The sequence below is a fragment of the Ixodes scapularis genome, unplaced genomic scaffold, assembly GCF_016920785.2.
Source record: "Ixodes scapularis isolate PalLabHiFi unplaced genomic scaffold, ASM1692078v2 PGA_scaffold1__304_contigs__length_218370807, whole genome shotgun sequence".
NCBI classification, from domain to species: Eukaryota; Metazoa; Arthropoda; class Arachnida; order Ixodida; family Ixodidae; genus Ixodes; species Ixodes scapularis.
Window position 1 is genome coordinate 64,885,715 of NW_024609846.1, and position 22,356 is coordinate 64,908,070.

The window sequence follows — 22,356 nt, forward strand, 5'->3', positions numbered from 1 at the left end:
TGGCTTCTTTTCTTTTTGCTGCCTCTTTTTGGCTTCGTTACGGGTTCAGTATTAGTATCTCCAGAAGGGGGACGTCCGTGGCATTTCCCAAGGGTTTTGCCAATGCATTCCCTAAGAATCCACCAATGGATCTTCCTTTAAAGGGGCAGCACAACGGTTTTAATCTTAAAAGAATTGCCAGTTTGCATTTTTTATATTGTTTATGCAAGCCCAAGTGACCATAATGCGTCACCTTTCCCCGAAAAACTGCTTATCTGCTCCGTAATCGCAAGGCAAACAACAAATTATTTGCCGATCTGCAGCCGCCTGTGGCGGCTACGGGAACTAAATTGACTGCGTCTCTGGGGGTACACGGAAGTCAACAAACCCTGTCCCCCTCCGCTGCTACACTCGCCGTCAGCCCCGTGGCGAACCGTCCTTTGTTTCCATCGCTCGCCGCGACCTTCGACGAGGCTAATTTTTAAAAGTCGATAATCGCGGAGGAGGTGGCTGGTCTCTGAAGAGAGGACCCAAGGGGTAACTACGTGAACCCCTAGAGTATGTCACTCGAAAGTCGACTTGGAGAGTTGAGAGGCACTTCGATCTTGGATTTGTTTCATTTTTTTTAAATAAGAACTAGCACTTGCAAGAAAATGCGGTTTTCTGTTTTTCGTTCTGTAGGTGACGCTGATTAATTTCCGCAGTTAATTGGCCAAAGTCTGAAAATCGTTGCACTGCCCTTTTAATTTTTTTTTGCCGCTTACTTGGATCAGCGCTAGTACTTAGTTCACACTGCACACCTGCAAGTTCATACCTGCCCCAGCATCCGTGTGTGTATTGGCTTCCACCCCGTGACGTCGCCTCATTCTCGCCTTTGTCCTTCACTGCTCTCCTTCTCTACCAACACCTCCTAGAAGCTAAGGCCGTAGCGCTCTTCTCTTGATGTCGCAAAGGAAGGCTATCGGGAGCGCGTGTCGAAGCGCCGAGGCGAAGGTAACGTGCGTGGATCGACCGTCGTAAGTCTCACAAGCGTGTCTTATTACCTGAAGTGAAAGCTGCACCTAGCAACGGGGTTAGAAAACATTTTATTACACGGGCAGAATAATACATTGCTAAATATAATCGGTACGAAATGGCGTGAGGTATGCGTATGAGACGTCTACCGAAAAATGTGATTGTTTTAATTTGAAAGCATTGAAGCATGCAATTATTGCTGTAGGAATGCATATTTTATACAGAATTACTTCCACAAAATGGCGAGACACACAGTGATTGGACACAGCAAAACGGATCACAGTAAAAATCGGGTAGACGTAGTCAACGCGGACGCGGCTAGCCAAATGTAACTTACAATCATGTAAGTGATGTTAATACATGCAGTCACTGAATTCTTACATTATATCCTAAAAAAATTAATGCAATTTAGATCGAACGACATTATGGGGTGGGCAGATCAGCTCGCGACAATGGTCACTCAGGATCGCGAGCTGATTCAATCCCATAATATCATTTAATGAAAAGATATGAACTTTTCCGCGTGGCAGGGGTACTAAACATGCTACTTACAGCGAACTAATCCACTTCTTCTTATGGGCTCGAGCTGCCTTGGCACAAACTATAATTTATTTTTTATTTAATAATGCTTTTACCTTAATACAGCTAGGATTGTTGTGAAAATGTGGTAAAGGCAATACAATGACATTAGTATAAAAAAAACACATAAGCAGAAACAAAGCACTTTCAATAATTGCACATAAACTTGTTTTCCAGTGCAAACTTGAATGTTAACACGCCAAATGTCGACACGATTGCACAGGAATAACGACGAAGAATGAGGTTCCATTCTATGACGAGATTAAAGCAACCGACTGCAGCAATCTACTCGCCTCCTACATGACCAACAAAGCCCGTAAATAAGTTGTTTCTCGCTTGTCCATCATATCCATACGTCCTGCAGTATCCCTCAGGAAAAAGTTTTAGCACAAACTCCAAGACGTCTCTTTTTCTGTTGAGGGAGAGAGGTTTATCGATAATCGACCAGTGTCATCGTTGACTAGTCTCCACACATGTCACTCACACTGCAGCAGGACTTCCTTCATGAATCAACATAAATGCCGTAGTATCAAACAAACACAAAAGAAGCACACACGAGAGCAGCGGCAGAAGCGTGGGATGGAAGTAATGAAAGGCTTATTGTCGACAACCCATTTTCTGCTCGTGTGTGCTCCCTGTGGTGGCGACTGAATTTTTTTTTTGGTTCCAATCTCTTCTTTTATGTCTCGGCATTCCTTTTCAGACAGTCAGCAGCTCACACGTAATGTAAATTTATCAGAATCGGAGCCTGTATGAGGGAAGAAAATGTCGTCGCCGGAGCTGATTCATTCGAAAAGTGTGGGGAGCTGCGGGACTGCACTTTGGTCCCGCGGTTACGGATGATTATGTATTTAAATTTGGTGCTTTCAATTTTGGTAACGTGTTTTGTATTAAGTTTATATTATATATATAATAAGTTATACGAGACTGCGCATTTACAACATATAATGCCGGATAAATGCGCACAAACAAACCACGTGACCCGAGTGAGCACATGACGTCGCCGGGACAAAGAGAACCAGAGTGGGTGCCTTTTCTTAACGTGGCTTCTCTTCTCTGGCCATTGTGACGTCGCGACTCAAAGCACTACAACCTTAACTTCTATGAGGTGTTGTCTCTACGCGGCGCGCTTCCCTTTCCACTATTTTGTCCACAGACGGGTGTTGTCAGCTTTTCTCTGTTTTTTGGCTACTAATGCTATAAATATAAAAAAAAAAAAAAAAAAAAAAAAAAAAAATCAAATAAAGATTTTCTTGCAGAAGGCAGTAAGAGCTACAAAGCAGGCTTTACTGCACATTCTTGTTTTGAGGGGAATCGGTATTGGAGCGTACTTGCGCACTGCAGCTAGTACGCTCTAATACTGTACTGGGCAGCTCGGAGCACATAGAGTGAAAGCTCGCACTGCAGAACTGACATACCCCGGGTTCAATCCCCTTTCCCCTCCTGCCCATTTCGACCTGGATGAGTATCATACTGACATGCATTCATGTATAGCTACAGTGTGATGTACATTAAAGGCTCTACGCTAGGTACTGCACTGGCTAATGTTCTCGTCTACGGCGTAAACCCGTGTCGCCATACCTCAAACGCGGACAAACCTAACGCTGTTTACACACAAACGTCCAGTTTGGTTTGGTTTACTTTGTTGTTCTTGACATGATCTCTTGCTCTTTTCTGTGGGCTCCTCCAGTGGCCTGGGCTACATCGTGGGCTCTTCCGTGGCTTCTGCCATGGGTGCCTGGTACTGGGCACTGAGGGTAGGTGCTGCTTTTTTCATTCAGCATTCATTAATATGATCATGCAGTGTGAGTTTATGGTTACTATTATTGCTCTTTTGGCTCCTGACCTTCTGCCAGCATTTAAGAACGTAAACAAGAGGTGCAGCTTTCTCCGTCTGTTTGCGACTGGTGGCTCATTTGTTTTGCACACTTGCAGGCATTAATGTTGCTGGTAAAGCCTATCTTTTTGTTGAACTGAACTCTTTGAAGCCTTGTACCCTTTGATGCATGCTTACCACTCCTCTGCTGCGTCCTTCACACGGCGTGCTATTTTAAAGTATCGTTGACTTATTGCACTGCACATATGTGTAAGTTTTCGCAAAGAGGTAGTTAAGGCAGAAGTAGACATGTCTTCTAAAATTCTCTCATGTCAAAATTTTAGAACTCCTGGAGGAAAAATTGTAAGAAAAGAAAAACAAATAAATGTTTTTCTATGACCGGTGGTCTTGCGAGCCTGTTCTTTGTTAGAATACATCATTTTGGGCTCACAAGCTAGCATTAATTTGAATATAAACCTCAAGATGGGTGGAATGCAAATGAGTCTAGCTTACTTCTTTTACTATTTGTCAAAAAGTTAGCTAGTGTTCCTTGATCACTCTTTTTTTTTTAATTACAATGCACTCTTTTGGTTGGCTAAGCCTCTTAGCGAAACATTGTCTTTCTCATAACCTCGACCACCTTTGCGTCGTTTCTGCAGCGTGGCATTATCAGAAGAGTGGGCATACACTAAAACATGGTGCTCGTTGCAGGTGACCCCTGCACTGGGGCTGGTGGCGGTGCTGCTCATTCTGTTTGTGCTGCGCGAGCCCCTAAGGGGGGCCAGCGATGGGGGCTCGAACCTGGGGCCGTCGTTGCTGCGTCACGACCTGTACTCGCTTGCACGCAAGTGAGAAGCACTCCCTTCTCACTCTCGCCTTCCCCAGACGGGGGCCATGCACGAGTTTTGGCGGGAGTGCTCTTGGCAGGTTGCGCTAGAGCTGCCCAGTTGTTACGGTTCCATCCGCACCACCTCTGTAGCACAGGGGTCTCGTGTCGACCTCTGAAGTCCTGGGTTTGAACCCTGAGCAGTCCTTTCTTTGGACAGCTCAGGGTTCGCAATGAGCAGGAGTTGCTTTAGATGTTTTGTGATAGTCATCCTGCAGTGGCCTAGTTTTCTAAAACTGTGCAAACAGAAAGCAACTGCGAAAAGTTTGTCGCATGAATATACTGGGTCTGCCTGAGAGAACACGCAAGGATTTGTTGAGGGGAATGAATGAACGTCGCATACCAGGTCACTGAAACTTCACCGTGAGGTAACTGCAGCAGTGAAGGCAGGGTCACCTCTTCCTCAAAATATTGACTAAGAGGTGACTCTGCCTTTAATTATCTTTGCCCAAAATAGTGACTCCCCGCATCGGCTAGTTTATCATTGCGTTTGAGTTCATCTTTGTTCTCTGTAGCTCTGGCAGAAACTGGGCGAGTATCATAGTTTGTATTGCAACGCAAACTTTCGCACACAAGTAAATAAATACGAGGGTATAGTTGTTGATATATGTGTTGAAGGAATTAAGTATTGTACCTGCAGCCTCCTTATATCTTCAATCTTCCAAGTTGTGCATACTGCAGTAATGATTCATAGTTTCATTGTACTGTGCATAGTGGCATGACGTTTAGTCATGACATAGGTCGAGCAAGCAGATGGAAAAAATGTTTTTGCAAGAACACACGAGCATGAGCTCTTGGATTTATCGTTCTAATATTCTCTTTTCAGCCGATTGGTTTGAATTGCATATTTTTATACAAAGCAGGAGCGAGAGTACTTTTTCAGCATGTTACAAGTACAGTTTCCTGACTGCATTTAGGACCAGCGTGTTTTCTGGTCGTTGAAACAAACGGTGGCTGAGCGTCCATGCAGCTAAATGGCCCACTCGAGCGGAGAAACCCTCGATGCTTCCTCGAAAAACAAAGAGAGCTGCACTTAAGGCAGACTTTTCAACTTAGAATTTTAGTCATTGTAGTTAGTGACCCACTCTTAGCGACTCCGTCACTGTTATCTATCTGAATAACGTCTCGAGAACCTTGCTCACCTTTGTCTTGCCATTATCCGTTTTTCTTTGCAGTCGTTCGTACATCTGGTCGACGTTAGGCTTCACCTGCGTGACCTTTGCCACGGGTGCCATGTCGTGGTGGGCGCCCACTTACATGGTGAATGCCATCAACCTCTACCTGACGACCGGCACGGCCGACGAAAGGAAGTAAGCCTCAATCTTTCTTGAGTTCGCGCGACGACTTCCGTGGTCCTGTTGATCGCAGCTGTTGATTGAAGGCTTGTTCGAGTCGTCTCGGGGACTTGGTGCCCTTTCTGAGCTTGGAAGGCAGTTTAAATGGAAAGCCTAGAGACTTGCAGGCAACCAGAAAGAAGGAAAGACATCCTGATTCCTTATTTTGAGTGAGAAAAAATAGAGAGAATGAAGGGGCCAGGGGATTTTTAGTGAGGGTGGAAACAGTTTCGTAGCTCTATCCTTAGGGCCCAATCACACTCTTGCGACCCAGTACGACTGAGAGAGGCGAGATCTCTTAAAACTTCTTAAATGTTTTTAGAATCAGGGAACACACTGCCATTGTGGCGCCATCTATGCAGTGACCCTGCAACTGCATTTCACAAGAGCGAAAGTTTTGCGGGATTTCCGAGGTCAAATGTGCGTAATACCCATAGAAAGGCTCGTTTATAACATTTGCAAAAGTTTTTCGAGCCAAGAAAGAAAGGATAATGTGCGAGAAATTAAAAAAAATATGCCGGACCGCCGAGTTTACACTGCTTCCCAATAGATGGCGCCAGTGTGTTCTCTGGTTTAAGAAGTTTTAAGGAACCCAGGTTTAAGACGTTGCAAGAGTGTGAACGGGCCTTTAATGCGACATGGCAGAAGTGACCTAGTTTAATCTCAATGCGGAGCGCAAGTTCGTCTGCTTCTTGCACAGGGATTGCATTGATGTCAGAACGCCGAGCCCTTATTGGCTGATTGGAAAGCATACTGGTTAGACCTTATGGAATATAGAATTCAGGTCTACCCACTATCCTTTCCACCAAAGCCAATCTGAGCTTGGCAACATTCTGACGTCACCACAGCTCCTGTGGAAAGAGCAGACGACTTGCTCTCCAGATAAATCTCCGATAGCTTAAGTTCTCATGAGGATGTTAGATATACAATTGTACATGCATCTGGAATTTGCATAAGAATTCATGTTTGTTTTTTCTATATATTGGTGGTTTTTTAATAAATGAGAGAAGAAATAATATCCTCTTCCTCTGTTCTTTTTAATCTGAACGAAATTTACGGCATACATTAAAATTGGACTGTAAGAAAACGGGGGGGGGGGGGGGGGGGGGGGGGGGGGGGGGGGGGGGCTAGGCTAGAATACGCATCACAGTTCTGGTTCTATCCTTGTGTCTAATCTATTTTTTCTCGTCTCGTTTTGCGAAGGTGTGCTCCGTTTGAGAATGCCCGTTTTACCTTTCTCGCTTATAGTGATTAGGTAAAGGAGGCTAATCGTACTGTGTTGCTCTTTCTCATGTGGCGGCCCAGGGTGAACACCATCTTCGGGGGCATCACGACGCTGGCGGGCATAGTGGGTGTCACGGTGGGCAGTACCCTGTCGGCGCGGCTGCGCAGGCGCTCGGTGAAGGCGGACGCCCTCATCTGTGCTGGGGGCATGGTGACCAGCGTGCCGCTGCTCTTTCTCGGCTCCGTCTTCGCCTACAAGGTGCCAGACGTCACCTGGGTGAGTGCTGGCACCACGTCCCTTCGTGGCGCCGGTCCCCGCCGCCGGAAATCGAGAGAATGAGGCGCTCATTCTTTCGTTATTCGGAAGATGAAAGAAAGGACGATCGCGCGAAACGAGGGGAGACACGAACAGAGTCACTTTGTACCTGGAGAGTTTGGCATTCTTTCGAACGTGCTGGCAGTCTAGCCACTACCGCAGGGAGCCTCGCAACCAAGAGACGGGATCTCCTTCACCATCTTGGGATGCTGAATTTTTGACCTGTTCTGAATTGAGCACACTGAGAGTGCACGGACCCATCTCTGTGACGAAAGCATTTCCTGTTGTTGTAAGCGTCTTTGGTGCCGTACATGCAATCAGCAGCTAAGCTTACTTATCTGCTTTCAGTCTTTTAAAATTATATGACTTACATTAATTCCTCTCTCTTTCTGAAGTGAATTCTCAGTATGTCTCAAAAATACCACCGCCAAAGTTCAGTGCTGTAATGTGTACCACCTAGGGGAGGTCCTGCAAACATGTGCTCTCAATTGCCCAGTGCCTTTCGGTTTGAGAAGGCACTGTTTTGTATAAAACCTAAAGGAAAGAAAAGCTTATTTGTAAGCTCTGTTTTTGGAGATCAATAAGGGATGACTGGTTTTTTGATACTCTGATCAATTGCGAGCGTCACAGAATGTCTGTGCACGAGAAATTCTGTTTATGAAACAACTCCTAATTGCAAATTTGGATTAGTGCATGCAGAGTGGAGTGGCCAAAAGCAAAAACCTCCATCTTGTGGCACCGCAAAGTCTGCTCGTGTTGGCAGGCAGTAAGCTCTACCCATCGGCTAAACACTCTCAGGAGTCAGTATTAGGGGCTCTGGGCTTTAAGCACATCTTTCAGCTAGCGACAGACATGTTATAATATATAGTTTGAATTTGTCTTTGTAGTTGTAGTACTTGCGGACTTGCGGCTTTGTTGTCAAAGCTATGCGCGCACGGGCGCTTGCGCGTCTGGAGTGTTGATCAGAGCTGTGCACGTGCGCTCTTCATTTCTGAAATTCCACAGAAAGTTGTCTGCAAGCATAGTTGAAGGATGTGTTTGTGTCATCCCTTGTTTTACACATTAATTCTTTCTTTTGTTTCCTTACTTCCACTAACAATATTGTCACTTCATTTATTGAGGCTCTTGGTTTTGGGAGCTGCGAGTCTTCTGTCTTCTTGAAGTGTTTTATTCTTCTCATTTAATTGTTTAACATTGTTCAAAACAATGACACAAATTACGGAGTGCCCAGTTGGACATTATATCCCCTCTGACCATCTGCTTTGTCTAGGCATCTAGTATTGGTGTCGGTACCACCCGCTTTCAAAGGGCAATTTGGTGGATTTTTGTTTTTACCCAAACATTGGGTGTGCTTACCTGTTGCAAATTATTCATGTTTAGCTGGGCAAGGTGACTTCAATTCCACAACGTCTCATGTTCCAGGTGCTGTTCTTCTTTGGCATCACCTCTATTTGCCTGAACTGGTCCATCGTGGCTGACATTCTACTGGTAAGCTGCAATTTCTTTTCCAGGGGGACATAAATTAGGTTAATCACCATTATACGTCTAGCCACAATAAAAGAAGCCTGGGAGCCGTATTGCTTCAGCACTTCTCAGTTGTCAAAGTGCCGGGTACCGAGCCACGACTCTACCGAACCCTATTTCTTATTTATAGCTTTTGATTGAGGTAAGTTTTTACTTCGATGCTTTTGCAAAATATATGCGCCAAATAGTCATACTTTTTTGGTGAATTACAGTGTGGGAGCATTCGAAACTGATTAGATTTATATAAAGTGTGTTATATCCATCCGGCTCTCGCTGTAGATAGGTGTCACGAGTGTTACTGCGCATTGGGACAAAAGCACATCCATTGCAGTACACGGTGGTGCCCACGCGACGGGCGACGGGAGCGGCCTTCCAGATCCTGTGCTCCCACCTGCTTGGGGATGCATCCAGCCCATACATCGTTGGCTTGGTGAGCTTGGTGCTTTTCTGCTTGCACTTCTCTTTCCAAGCCGTCGAAACGGCGCTACGCCTGCACTTACTCAATACTCAATACGGAAAAATATTCAATGAAGATGCAGGCCAGAGTAACCGCCACGCTGCGGAATCGTCGAGTGTCTCCTGCAAATCTTGATGGCTAATTGGGCTAGTTGATTTTGCATCATGGTGTTTGTGATTTCTTGCATCTTAATAGCTTAACCAAGAAACACACAACCATATTATCAGATTACGTATGCCTGCCGTTGACATAGAGTTTTGTGACATTTAGTGTTCGGTATTTGCTTGTACGGATAAAGTGCAAATGATTGCTGGTTTTGCATTGTTGCTGATGGCGTATGTTTGAATGTTGAAGTAGATAAAAGAGAGGGACTGTGCATTCTCATGGTGTGTGTTCACACTTTTTTTATCGGTATGACCCATTTGAAACTACAACTACCGTAAAGTTCCGAAAGAATGCCTACCCAAAATGAAGAGATAAATGATGAAAAACATGGGGCAATATATTTGAAGATGCCACAGCAAAATTTTATAAAAACATTTAAGATAAACACCCTAGCACTGGCTACAAACCAAGTGACACGAGAACTGATACCGCAGATAGCGGACACCGCAAATTTGCGTTTCACAATGCGATAAACACGTGGGAATTTGCTACAAACTTCTGTGTCTCGGGAAAGGATAATGCAGGTTGCGGATGCAGCAAATTTGCATTTCACGTTGCAAAGGAGCCACAAAAACCTGCCAAGAACTTGCAACTTACGGGAACGAATACCGCATATCGTGGACGCAGCAGATTAAAGTTTTATGGTGCAGTAAACACGCAGGAACCCGCTACAAACTGGCTTGTCACCGGAACCGATATGGTGCGTGCAGATTGCGGACCAAGATGCTGGAATCTGCTACAAACTCGTATGTTATGGAAACAAATACCATAGATCGCGAACGCAGCAGAATCATATTTTGCGATGGAATAAACATGCAAGACCAACTCGCGTGAAATCGATTTTGCGCGCAGATCGCGGACAAAAACTCGGGAATCCACTACAAACTTTGTCATGGGAACGGATACCACAGATTGCGGACGCAGCAGTTTCGCATTTCACGGTGCAACATACACTCGGGAACAACTTGCGTGTTATGGTAGCAGATATCGCATACGCAGATCGGGGACAAAAACGCGGGAACCCGCTATGAACTGGCTTGTCAGACGTGCCTGTACAGAAAAGTTTAGCGGTTGAAGCAATCCCCATCGGACATCGCGTGACGTCCAACAGGAGTCTGGGGTGGGCGATGTTTCAGAATTTTATTGGACAGATCTTTAGCCAGAAAGAACAGGATGGGCGATCTCTCGGGGGCGGGCGTTCTCTCAGAACATTACGGTAGGTAGTACATCAGTCTGCACCTCATTAAAAAAAGGCTGTTGCCCGATGTCTTTTATAGTCCTCAGTTTCAATACACCAAATGTGGGATCGTGCGACACACCTTGAAAAGTGCGCTTTGAGACTTCTGGAGTTCTCTGTAGGCCCTCGAAGAATGAAGTTCTTATGGGGTTTGTTTTAGGTCTGAACTCCTTTGGGAGTGTCCCATCTCAACAATATGTTTACTATTTGTGTGTATCCGAACACAGTGAAATACCTGACTACAGTCAAACCCGTTTATAACAAACAGCAAGAAAAGCTACAATCAGTTCGATATAGCAAGTAATTCGATATAGCAAAAACCATTTACAACGAACTTCCACAATACGTTCGTTGTAAGGCGAGAGCTTCTCTTTCTTTTTCATATCTCTTCGCTTCCGCCTCTAACAACGCGCTGGAAAGGATTTTTTTTTTTTTTGCATGCGTGCAGAGTTTGTTTTTTTAGCTCATCTTCCCTTTTGGATCGCTTCTTTTCGTAGGAAATGATTTTGGGATGAAAAGATTTTTTTTATTGTGCGTGCTTGCAGAGTGTATCTTTTCAGCGTTCTCCCCTTCTGAATCGCTTCTCTTCGCTCAATTTTGTTCTGGGAGGGGGGGGAAGAGGGGCAGGGACAGGTTAGAAGACGATTGTTTGCGCATTTTTGGAAGCCTTCCCGGGATGAAAAAGTTCAATATAGCCAATATGTTTGTTATAAAAAGTACTTTTACATGCGTTGTTATTTAAATTTTCCGTGAGTTCGATATCTACAATAATTCGCTGTACGTGCGTTTGTTCTAAACGGGTTTCACTGCAGTGGTGCACAAAGTATATCAGTCTTGCCTGCGTGTGGGGATCGGCACTGTTGCGGCAGATTGTCAATGCTTGGGTCACATTGATGTTTGTGTTTTCTTACATGGGCAGCTGTACGACGCCATCTTGGCGGGCCGCAAGGACGATTCCTCTCTGCTGTTCAGCCTCCAGTACGCCCTATACGTCCCCATCTGCGTTCTGGTGCTGGGCAGCCTCTTCTTCTTCATCCTCTCATGGTACATTGAGGCCGACCGCAACACCTGTGCCCAGGAAACACACGGTAGGTGGCACCACCTCATTTTCTTAAAGGAGCACTAAAAGAATTTTGCGATTGTCTGTTCTTGTTCGTAACTGATTCTACAAATCCTAAGCACCCTAAAAAAAAAAAAAAATTACAATTGTGAGATGCTTAATTTTTTTCATTAAAAACATAGTGAAAGGGAGGGACACACCACTCTCTGAGTGGATTTTTTTGCTCAGGATAGGCCCTGGTTGATACCCTAGCAGCGGTGTCAGCGTAGTGAAGATGCGCGTTCAATGACCAATCGCAAGGCGCCTCTCTTGGACAGGCGACTTGCAATGGACCGAGGAGTGCCCATCGTTACTGCGCCGACATCACTGCTGGAGTATGCCCCGCCTTCCTTGAGCGGAAGAATCTGCTCAGAAAGTGGTGTGTCTTGACCTTTCGTCATGTTTTTATTAGAGAAATTGGCATCGCGTGATTGTAATTGTTGAATTTTTAGTATGCTTAGATCATGTAGAATCAGTTATGACTAAAGACAGACGATCGCAGAATCCTCTTTATTGCCCCTTTAAGAAAGACTAGGCAGGTCTAGTATTAATGCCAGTTCTTTACTTAATCAACACTTGCCTGTCTAAAGAAACTAAGTATGCCTATTAGCCACTCGAGCAATCCCAGGCAATACCGCTTGCTCACATACATGTTCATTTGTCGGGGTCAAAAGAAAACAAAGTTGGTAACGAGCAAGCAGCGTCCATTGTTTGTCGCTTTTGTCAGGCGAGGTCCTTAGCAGTATTAATTAGAGCTTGCGGTTTCCCTTTTTCTGCTGTGCAAGTTGTTGCATACTGCTTCCTGCATAATGCCCAAGCCCGTAGTCGCACCGCTCGTAAATTGTGCAGAAAGACATGAAATTCGCTGTAGATGTGATGGCAAAATAATCTGTGGACATGCTTTGAACACATTCAAAGTATGTTTGTGTCGTACATGCTTCGAACATGTCTGCAGACGGTTTTTGTATGACCCGTGTCATACAACGAAGAGACACGCCTTGGAGAGCGTCCGCAGACTGTCTTCTCTATTGTGTATTAACAGTGCGAAAGTGGCTTGAGGGACCACCGCTAAGGACAAATAATAAGCGATGAAAGTTCTACTTAGTCCGTCTTGTGCACACGGGCCACGCATAGGAAGAGTGGAAGCGTGTTACCGTCTACATGCGTGTAATAGCCGCAGGTTTTTTTTTCCGTGTTTTAGAGTGAAAGTTATAAATTCAATCATTACATGACGAAAAGAAAGAAATTGTTTTTCTGTGAAGTATTTTTTTTGGAGTTGAAGGATTAAAATGGAAGCTTTGGTGTGTTGGTAAAGCATGTTGATTAAAATATATGGCGTAAACAGATGGGACAGAAGTCTTGTGTGTCTTCTCTCTTCTGTCCCGTCCGCTTGTGTGTGTTCTCTCTTCTGTGCCATCTGCTTGCACTGTATGTTTTAATCAAGAGTAAAAGGAGTTTGTGCTTAATTTTATCATATGAAATTACTTCTGTGTGTTGGACAAAACGAAAAACAAAAAAAGGAGCTTATTGCTTTAACAAACACATTGGCAGTTCCTGTCTGCACTACGGTCAATAGTCCGTACAATCCTCCTCGGAAGTCAGCTCTACATTGTTGTCCTGATCTTCTACCTGGGGACACATGCTCTGCTTCCCTTGGAAGGCTCGCTTTGTTTTCTTTGCCTCTCTTGGAGTGCCTTCTTGCAGGCACCAACGATATACATATATTTCGCCACCTTCGACCTTTCGTCCGGTGGCTCTCTTGCCTTTTAGAGCGCAGCTCTTAAGCACCCTTTTCTAGCTTGAACGGCGTCGCCGTCACCATGCATAGCATTATGGGACGTTTCCTAAAATGACGTCACACGTGACGTCACGAGCAACGTCACGAGTGACGTCATGAAGGTCATGACTGTTAGTGACCTTCACTTGTGAAGGTCACTAACCTTCACACCTTCACGAGTAACGTCACGAGGGAGGAGAGAGGGAGGGAGAGGAAGGAGGAGGTAGAAGGAGGAGAGGAGGAGGGTGGAGGAGGAGAGGATACGGAGGAGGAGGGGCATACGCTCTTCTCTGTACTTTCCCCTCATCCTCCTGAAGAGCTGCGTTCTAATTTGGCATTCCAGGGAAATGAAACCTCTAATTTTTTGTTTGGCAAACTAAAATCCTTCAGCTTAAAATGGGCTGTGTAGCTCACATACTTGCCCATTGAGATAGTTGCTAGTGGGAACTGGCGGGAGATACCTAGTCGCCAGCAGAAAGACTGAAACCGTCCGTACGCTTTGTGATTTTGCTCACTCTGAGCCCAAGATGGAGCATAAATGTAAAACAAATGGTGCGAAACTTTGTGCACCGTTTGGCGCTAGCTGCTGACAGAATGTTCTCGAGTCGCTTGTTCTATTGCCACAAAGCAGATGGTGCTTCTAACCTTCTTCAAATGACTGGTCACAAATTACACAAGTAATTTTAATACCGTATATAGTGCAGCTATTAGGGCGCGGCCATTACACACATGTATACGGTATATGTAAATTTGATTTTGTCGCTGGCCTTGGCTTTCTTTTTTGTCTGCTCTGGCTAATCCTGCGGGGAGCAAAGGCTGTTCAAAGCACTCCTGCTCGGGCATCACAGGGGAAGATGGTTCTTTGCAGATTTGATATTTGGGTCGTCGTCCCATGATGGTGGTGCTGACGATTGCTCCTGCGTGGTTCCCCTGCTTGGTGGCAGAGTGTTGAGAAGAAAAGAGCGCTTGCATTAGGGACATTGCATAGGGTGCCAGTGTTGTGCTCTCTTGCTTGACTCAGTGCCGTTGCATGCGGGTTTGTTTTAAAGCAGTAGCCTCATAGGCCCAACCACACTCAAGGTCATGTCCTCTTGGTCACATACTGCCCGTGGCTGAAGTACAAGGCTGTGTAATTAAGGTTACGTAATGTCCGTGGCTGAATGCAAGGTCACGTAAGCACTGGTTGCCTAGGCAACATTCGCGTAAGCAGCGGTTGCATATGCTTGTAAGTGCCGAAAGCTGACCTGACCTGACGTCCTTGATGTCGCCCTAGAGGCCGTTTTAGACGTCATCCTCGACGTCATCTTTGAGGTCGTTCCTGACGTTGTCCTCTAGGGCATCATCCTCGACGTTGGCCTAGATGCCGTCCTTGGCGTCATCCTAAACGTTGTTCTTGAGGTTGTGTTTCACGTGATCCTGAGCATCATCCTAGAGGTTGTCCTAGATGTCGTTCTTGATGTCATCCTCTAGGACATCGTCCTGGATGTGTGTATGGCATATTACAACCATTTCATCATTGTACCATTTCCTTTCCTAATTGTTTTCACTAACGGTGTTTCTGTAAAGCTACTGCACTTCATCGCGTTTGTTGGAATGATTGTGCGTGTAATTTTTGTTTCCAATGCCATTGGAGATTTAGAATCATCCAGTCGCAGCAAACTGTTTTGTCCAGCACAGTTTTTCCATCATATATACTCAAAAGATAGCTCATCCCCCCATGGAGGGATGGGCTCTGGCGCTCAACCCAAGAATCCCGGAAAACTTTTTAGTCGGTTTGTTGCTCACTCAGGCACACATTAGCTTCTAGGCCTGTGTCAATAATGAACTTTGAGTTCGAAGCAAATTTAAAGCAAATAGTGGTTTTGGCCGAATATTTTCAAATCGAATATACTGCACCATGCTGGAATGAAAACCGAGCTGAACTTGTGAACTGTTGTTTCAAGGCTTTTACTTGTTCATTTCTAACCTAAGTTCATTTCAATCTAGGTATATTTACCAGCTGTGGCCCCAAACTCTCATGCCTACATGGAAATTTGGGGCCACAGTCTATTGGTGAGAAATGGCAAGTAAACAACACATTTGACATAAAATTAAACCTATAGAGATGCCCAGCTGTACCTAATCGAGGGGATTAATAAATATGCTTGCTTTATGCAAATATTTTTTTTTTTTCGGTCACAAAAGTAGCTAGTTTAATTTGGAAAACTTTACTGCAGTGTAGATATCAACATTCACAAAGTTTCCTTTTCTTTTTAAATACACCAGATATGCACGTGCACCATCTCACTTTGAAAGCGTGCTTTCCTCCTTAGGAAGTGCCTAAAATATTTGTACTTTTCGAACTGTTGATTGCGGCTTTTAGTCCCGTTGAGAGTGCTTCTTACCAAGCACTGGTGCACTGCGGAGAAGCAATACCTGCTGAAGCCAGAGCATATATAAAGACAGTTTGGCCATTCATTGGGAAGTGTAGGAGGCAAATGAGGAGGCGGCGTTGGCCGAGGGCCAGTTGGGCGCGTTCCGGGCGCTTTCACAGATTCGAATGTGGCCAGCCAGAAGCCGCGAATAATACCCTGGCGGTGGCCGCAAGAAACAAACTTAATAAGTCTGTCAGAGTAACTCTTGGTGACTGAAAATATGGTGCACATGATTTTTAGATCACGGTCATGCAAAATCAAATTCTGGGAAAATGACTGACGTGATCTCTACGCCAGGTGCTGAGAGTCGGGAAAATGCCGTTTGTGCGGTCAGACTCCAACCAAGCAGAACAAAGTTTGAGAGGCCCATTCGATTCTTACATCTTTTCGCATGATCATAATTGAAACATCACATGCACTGTATTTTCAACCATGAAGAGTTACTCCATTTAACTCTTATGCACTTATTAAAAGTGTTTCTCGCTACCACCTCTAGCGGACTATTTTCGCCATCTGGTTGACCAAGAGAGCACAGCAAACCTTCTATCTTTGTCTTGTGCACGCCCTGGCTCTACCTGGTCCTCCCATCGACCAAACTCTATATACGGCTCTGGCTGAAGCGAGCTCTGCGAGTGCTGGTTCTCTGCAGTGCACCGGTGCTCAGTAAGAAACGCACTTAATGGGGCTAACCTACTGTGATCAACACATTTCAATATTGCAGTTTGCCCCAAAGCAAATAATGAATTGCGTATTATTCGAAAATTGGAATATTCGCACAACCCTATTGCCTAGCTGCCATAAGCCACATTGCTAACAGAATTTTATTTGGAACAAATTAAAGATTGTTGTTCATCACTACATCTTCTAAATCATTGAGGCAGTCGCCACTAACAAAACTCAGACATAGATTGGGGAGTACTACATTGCAGAATCTCTTAGGACTTGGTTGATGTGACTGCTAGGTGTAGTCTCTTTTGCTCTTTTTGAAGAGCAGAAAAATAGGTTGAAAACTCTATTACGGTATGTCACCAGCTCGCTCTATGCAACTCGCCTTTGCATTGGCCGGGCCTTGTACACGATTGAATAGTTTTGCTGTTGCTGCTTCTTATATCTCACCCTCTTCCAAGTGAGACTGTTATGTGCCTGCATAATGCGAATTACAAATAGCGAGAGTGATTCGTGCTTTGACCACACCTGGGACCTGTGGGCATTTGACATGTAGGTTTGGTACATACGCTGCTTGTAGGAGTGTTGAAAACTGGGCTAGTTGGTACTGATTCATGTTAATACAGCACACAAAAAACGGCAAAGGAAAACAAACGACAGACAAGGGTTTATTTTTTTGTTTGTTTTACTTTGTTTTAAATGCACTGCATGACTGCATCTTGTACCACATATGCTACTGTGAAAAGTTCGAAAAATGTTTTCAATTGCATCTGAGGGTGTCAGGTTCTGTACGGTAACAAAGAAAGGAAGCTGAGAGTTCCGTCTGATTTGTTATATCGGAGAAATATATTTGCGACTAATTTTTCTTTTTATTTCCGAATCCTTGTAATGAAAAAAAAAAAAAGAACTTATTGGCAGAGAAATAAAAAACATGTACGTCCACAATCCGACTTGACAAGGTTGGCACTGGTTTTCGCTGGTGTTAGGCGCTTCCCTGGTTGCAGAAGCCGGTCTCGTTTGGCTCCATCTGCCTGTATACAGATGGTGACCAGTCGACCAGTTGCTGTAATGGTTTCGCCGCTGCGCTTTTCAGCCAGGCTTGCCGTTCAGTGTTGATGGGGGGGGACAGGTTGGCAGACTTCTGTGGACGATAGCTTCACTGGTGTTATCTGGAGCCAAGCTTTTCCGAATCCGTCCGCTCTCTGCTCCGAACCTCTTTGTTTTCCCTCCTCCTGCTTTTTCTTCTCTCTCTTTTTTTTAGTATCCCCCCGATTTTCTTCCTCTTTTCATTGCCATATTGATCACATCATTACAATGACCCCCCTTTTAAGTTTTCTTTTCGTTTAGCCAAAAAAAAAAAAAAAAAAAAAACCTCTAAATTTGTAATAATGTGTTCCTTCGCCAAGTACAAAAAATCGTAAGCGACCAAGGTAATCAGCCTACATTTTCAGTGTCCTCAATATGTTCTATTCAAAAAAATATTTTTGCAATAACAATCCTCAGCGGAGCACACGACTGTTGAGCTGCTTTGCTTTAAGTATTGTAGCGGCTGATGGTCTGTTTGCACCACAAAATGCCTACCGTATAAGTACAGATGAAACTTTTCCACTGCTTATATGAGAGCCAGGCACTCTCTCCGTCATAGAAAAGTTCTTTTCTCTTGAAAGGAGCTGCTTACTGGCATATGCTATGGCATGCAGTATCCCCTCGTGTCCTTACATAATCTGCTTGGGGGCGGTGCGCCCCTAAGCAGATTATGTATACACTGCTTGGGGGCGGTGTGCCCCCAAGCAGTGTTCAAAGGCATCGGTTCTTAGGACAAACTCTTTCGAGAAGTCTGCGCTTTTAAGAATAGGCGATTCTGTAAGTTCCCGCTCCAACATGTTGATATGAAAAACCTTGTGAGTATAACCTAAATTTAACTTGTAGTCCACCTCGTTTTTCTTTTCGACCACTGGAAAAGGGCCTTTCTGTTGCATAAGCAATTTGTTGTGGCTGGTAGGCAGCAAGATGAGGGCTCTATTTCCTACTTTCATTTGTCAACCTCTCGCTTTTCGGTCATAATGTAGCTTTTGACTGTCTTGTTTCGTCCAGTTTCTGGTGAGCTAATTCCATTGTTTGCTCTAACCGACTCTGTAGCTCTAAGATGCTGCCATATGTCGTCTTCAGCTCCTGGCTGATTGTATCTTCAGTCCAGATTTCTTTTAGCACCGACAATGGCCTTGTACGTGTCGTCCATAAATCCACTCAAAAGGAGAAAAACCTAAACTCGCCTGTGGTGCTTCGCAGTAGGCGAAGAGCACCGGAGCCAAATATTCATCCCATGACTGAGGCTCCCTCACTCAAATAAAAACTGCAGGTGTTACCCCCTTTTGTTACATGAGGGTCAACAGTCGTTCTGCGACAGATATCTAATGATGCATCTTTCAACTATTCCATTTCAAGGACGTCTCTCGTAACATCCTCAATCCCAAGGCTGGGTTCGGGATTTGGAGTAGCAGTTACATGGCTCTTCAATGTGGCGAGTATGTTCTTGTCAAGTTGTAAGATCTGCTGCTTCAGTCTCATCCTCACTTCTCCAATTTGGATTGAGGTCTAACACATCCCTGGCTCCTTGAACATTACCAATAACCACGTCGTAAAGTGGCTCATCCATACATTTTGCGACATCCTCTCCAGTAAAGTATGGAGAAGCTACAATTGCTTCTCGATTGCTTCTGGTAATAACCTGCATGTTCCGTCTAGTACCAGTCCACGTTTTGCTGGCATGCGTCCCTTTAGTTGTTGCTCCTTTATTTTGCACACCACACTCTAGAGTGCTTCGTTTTTATGCTGCACATTGTGCATTTCGTCGTTATGTATGCGGCTTTCTTCAAACTCTCATTCTGCGCTTCCAGATTCAGATATCATAAAGCACGAGAGCCGAGTTTTGTCGCCCTTCCGCTGAAAGCATGCTTTAGCATCGTGTGCCAATCTCTGACAAATCTGACATATTCGGTGTTGCTGTTCTGGTCTGGACAAGCAATGGGTTGCTCTGTGACCAACTCTGCCGCACAAGAAATGTCTGATCTTTGTTCCCTGCTTGCTGCTTGGCAGGTCATTCCTTAATTAAATGATTATCACTCTGGCTATGGTCCTCCTTGAACTGAGCCAAATTGTCTTGCTCGTGTGCCTCCGTGAACTTACCCGCTGCCACGGCCATCAAAGGAAGTGTATTGCAACTCCGCTTCTTGAGGAACACGGACAGCTTTGAATGACAGCCCTTGGTGAACTGTTCGGCGATCACAAGGTCCTGCAGATCGCTGTATGTTTTGGCCCTCTTGCCTCGTGGTGTACTGGCTGCCTGTCTTGCCGTTATCTGGAGAGCTTTCTCGAAATCTTTCGCGGTATCCTTCGGTTGTAAAGCGAAATCTTCATAGGAGTGCCATCTTTACTTTTTTATAATCTAAGGGGTCGTCCGGGGACATCCTTCAGAATTCCTTCAGGGCCTCGGCCACCAAGCACTGGCTTAATGCAGTGGCCCATTTTCCTCATGGCCACTCCTGTCCCATCGCTATAACCTCGAATCTTTTCAAGTATGCGTCCAAGTCACCTCTTTTGTTGTCAAACGAAGGCATTAGTTTACGAGGACTGAGGTACTGTGACGCAGGAGTTCCTCGGGGTCCTTGACCGCCGCCCCCACCATGCCTGTCACTTGCAGTCCCCTCGGCCTCAATTACCCTAAGCTTAAGTTGGAGTGTTCTCTTCATTCTTTCCTCCAGTTTCGCTTTCTGTTGGAGAGCTTCTCATTCTGCCACTCTGTCCTCTCTTAGCCGAGCTCGTTCCTGATCAACCCATGTCCGCAATTTTGTTCCTGTGGTCCCCAGTTTTTCACCCAGGGCCGTCAACTCCTTTAAATCCATAACTTATATGTTGCACCAAAAACCAAACGGATGATCATCAGCGTCCTTTTGCGGACGCCAGCTATTGTCAGGATCTTTATGGTAACAAAGAAAGGAAGCTGAGAGGTCCACCTGATTTTTGATATCTAAAAAATATATTTGTGACTAATTTTTTATTTTTTTCGAATCCAGATGAAGAAAAAAAAAAGTAAACTTATTGCAAAGAAATAAAATAAAAGAGCATACGTCCACAGTTCGACTTGCTGAGGTTGGCACTGGTCTACGCCGGTGTTAGGCGCTCGCCCAGTTGCAGAAGCCAGTCTCGTTTGACTCCAACTGCCAGCGTACAGATGGTGACCAGTCGACCAGTTGCTGTTATGGTTTCGCCGGTGCGTTCCTGAGCCAGACTTCCCGTTCAGTGTTGATGGTGGGGACAGGTCGGCAAATTTCTGTGGATGACAGCTTCACCGGTGTGTTTCGGAGCCAAGCGGTTCCGAATCCGTCCGCTCTCCGCTCCGAACCTCGTCGTTTTCCCTCCTCTTTTTTCTTTCTTTTCTCTTTCTCTTTCTTAATATTCCTCGATTTTTTTCCTCTTTTCGTCATCGTATGGATCACACCATTATGAAGGGTCAGTTCCAGTGATGGGAGTGCTCTGCCATTTGCGCCAAATTGTGCCACGAACGAAAGTCAGCTATGTCTTGAGCCACAATGTAACTTTTGCTAAGTACTGTGCCACGCCTGTGTTTGGCTTTAGTGGGCTTTAATGAAGAAAGAAAGAAAAATATTGATTTATTGGTTTACCCTTGTATTCAGAGGAATAGGACGAAAGAAAAATTATCCAAATATGTTCTTCAGAGCGTCTCTATTCACAGTATAGTTTGTCTCATCCTTAGGTCAGAACTTAGCTGAAGGCTTAAGTGCATGCTACCACAAACACACACTAAAAGCACAAGTCACGGGACATTTTGCTGCACTTAATTGGTCTTGTTGATGAAGGAACACGTCTGGGAAGATGACAAATGCTGCGATGTTGCACCTTAATGCTGTTTGATTGGTCCCACTGGCTTGTAGCATCGTCTGTGCTTTAACTTAAAGTGAAATGAAAATTTCTCGTTGACCGTGCTGGCCGGTTGGTGCACTGCTTGGTCGATCACCACTGTCGGGAGCTAAAAGTTGCGAGACAACTTTGCAAAATAGTAGAATTGCGGACTCTGCGGTAAGACAGAACTAGGGTCTTCTACTCCTTATGAAATCACGTGGTTATTATGTCTGCCACATGCCTCCGTGCCGTGGCTATAGAGTACCGTGGCACTTGAGCTGCTCGCATTGACCTTCATTGCCTCACACCAGAGCGCGCGTCTAGCTTCACCGCTTTGCACCGGAGTGCTAGGAGCAGCAACTGACATGGGGGAGCGCCTGGGTTAGCGTGATTGACTCGTAAATTATGCTCAGTACTTTTTTGGTCTTAATTGTACAATGACATCTAATTTTAAAAAGCTGTGCCGAGAAAGAGAGACCAGAACGCGGGCCTATATTTAAAGAGACAGAATAGTCAAAATAGTTCCCGTGCAGCTGTCGATCTAAAGACTGGTCAACTTTGACTCAACTTTGGTTCCAACGCTGCTAAAGGGCAGTGTCACATTCAAAGTACAAGTATAGGCTTTCATAATATTTGTGGGTGGTCGTTTTTGCAGTTTATAGTATTAAAGTCTCGAGGTGGGTTCGTACAGCATTTTTATTTGTAGACATATCAGCGGATATGCTGGTTTTGGCTGGCATTTTACAGAAATTATAGTTACGGGATAAATAGACTAGGGAGTGTAAAAGGGGGAGGGGAGTGAGGCTTTATCTCAATTAAAGTGTTGCGCTTTGATTCGTTTTTCGACCATTTTTAATACCTATTGTAAATGGAACCTACTCTGACCAGAGCCTTGTTTCTAAAAATAAGGTTCTGTGTTCCTTTTGCACCCTTTTACTCTTATTACAAT

At 44.9% G+C, this 22,356-nt stretch overlaps 1 protein-coding gene across 2 annotated transcripts in view; it reads left to right on the plus strand.

The window, feature by feature from the left end:
- Positions 1-22,356, plus strand: part of LOC8031582 (protein spinster homolog 1) — a 36,760-nt gene that overhangs the window by 9,715 nt on the left and 4,689 nt on the right. Inside the window, exons 4-11 of one of the 2 annotated variants that reach the window (XM_002406198.5) lie at positions 3,263-3,329; positions 4,100-4,236; positions 5,450-5,584; positions 6,914-7,109; positions 8,571-8,636; positions 9,004-9,102; positions 11,451-11,619; positions 14,276-17,810. In XM_002406198.5, coding sequence (XP_002406242.3) covers positions 3,263-3,329; positions 4,100-4,236; positions 5,450-5,584; positions 6,914-7,109; positions 8,571-8,636; positions 9,004-9,102; positions 11,451-11,619; positions 14,276-14,382 — 976 coding nt within the window. In that variant the 3' untranslated portion in view covers positions 14,383-17,810. Of the gene's footprint in view, positions 1-3,262; positions 3,330-4,099; positions 4,237-5,449; positions 5,585-6,913; positions 7,110-8,570; positions 8,637-9,003; positions 9,103-11,450; positions 11,620-14,275; positions 17,811-22,356 lie in introns of those variants that run through there. The other variant, XM_029981227.4, reaches the window with a different exon arrangement.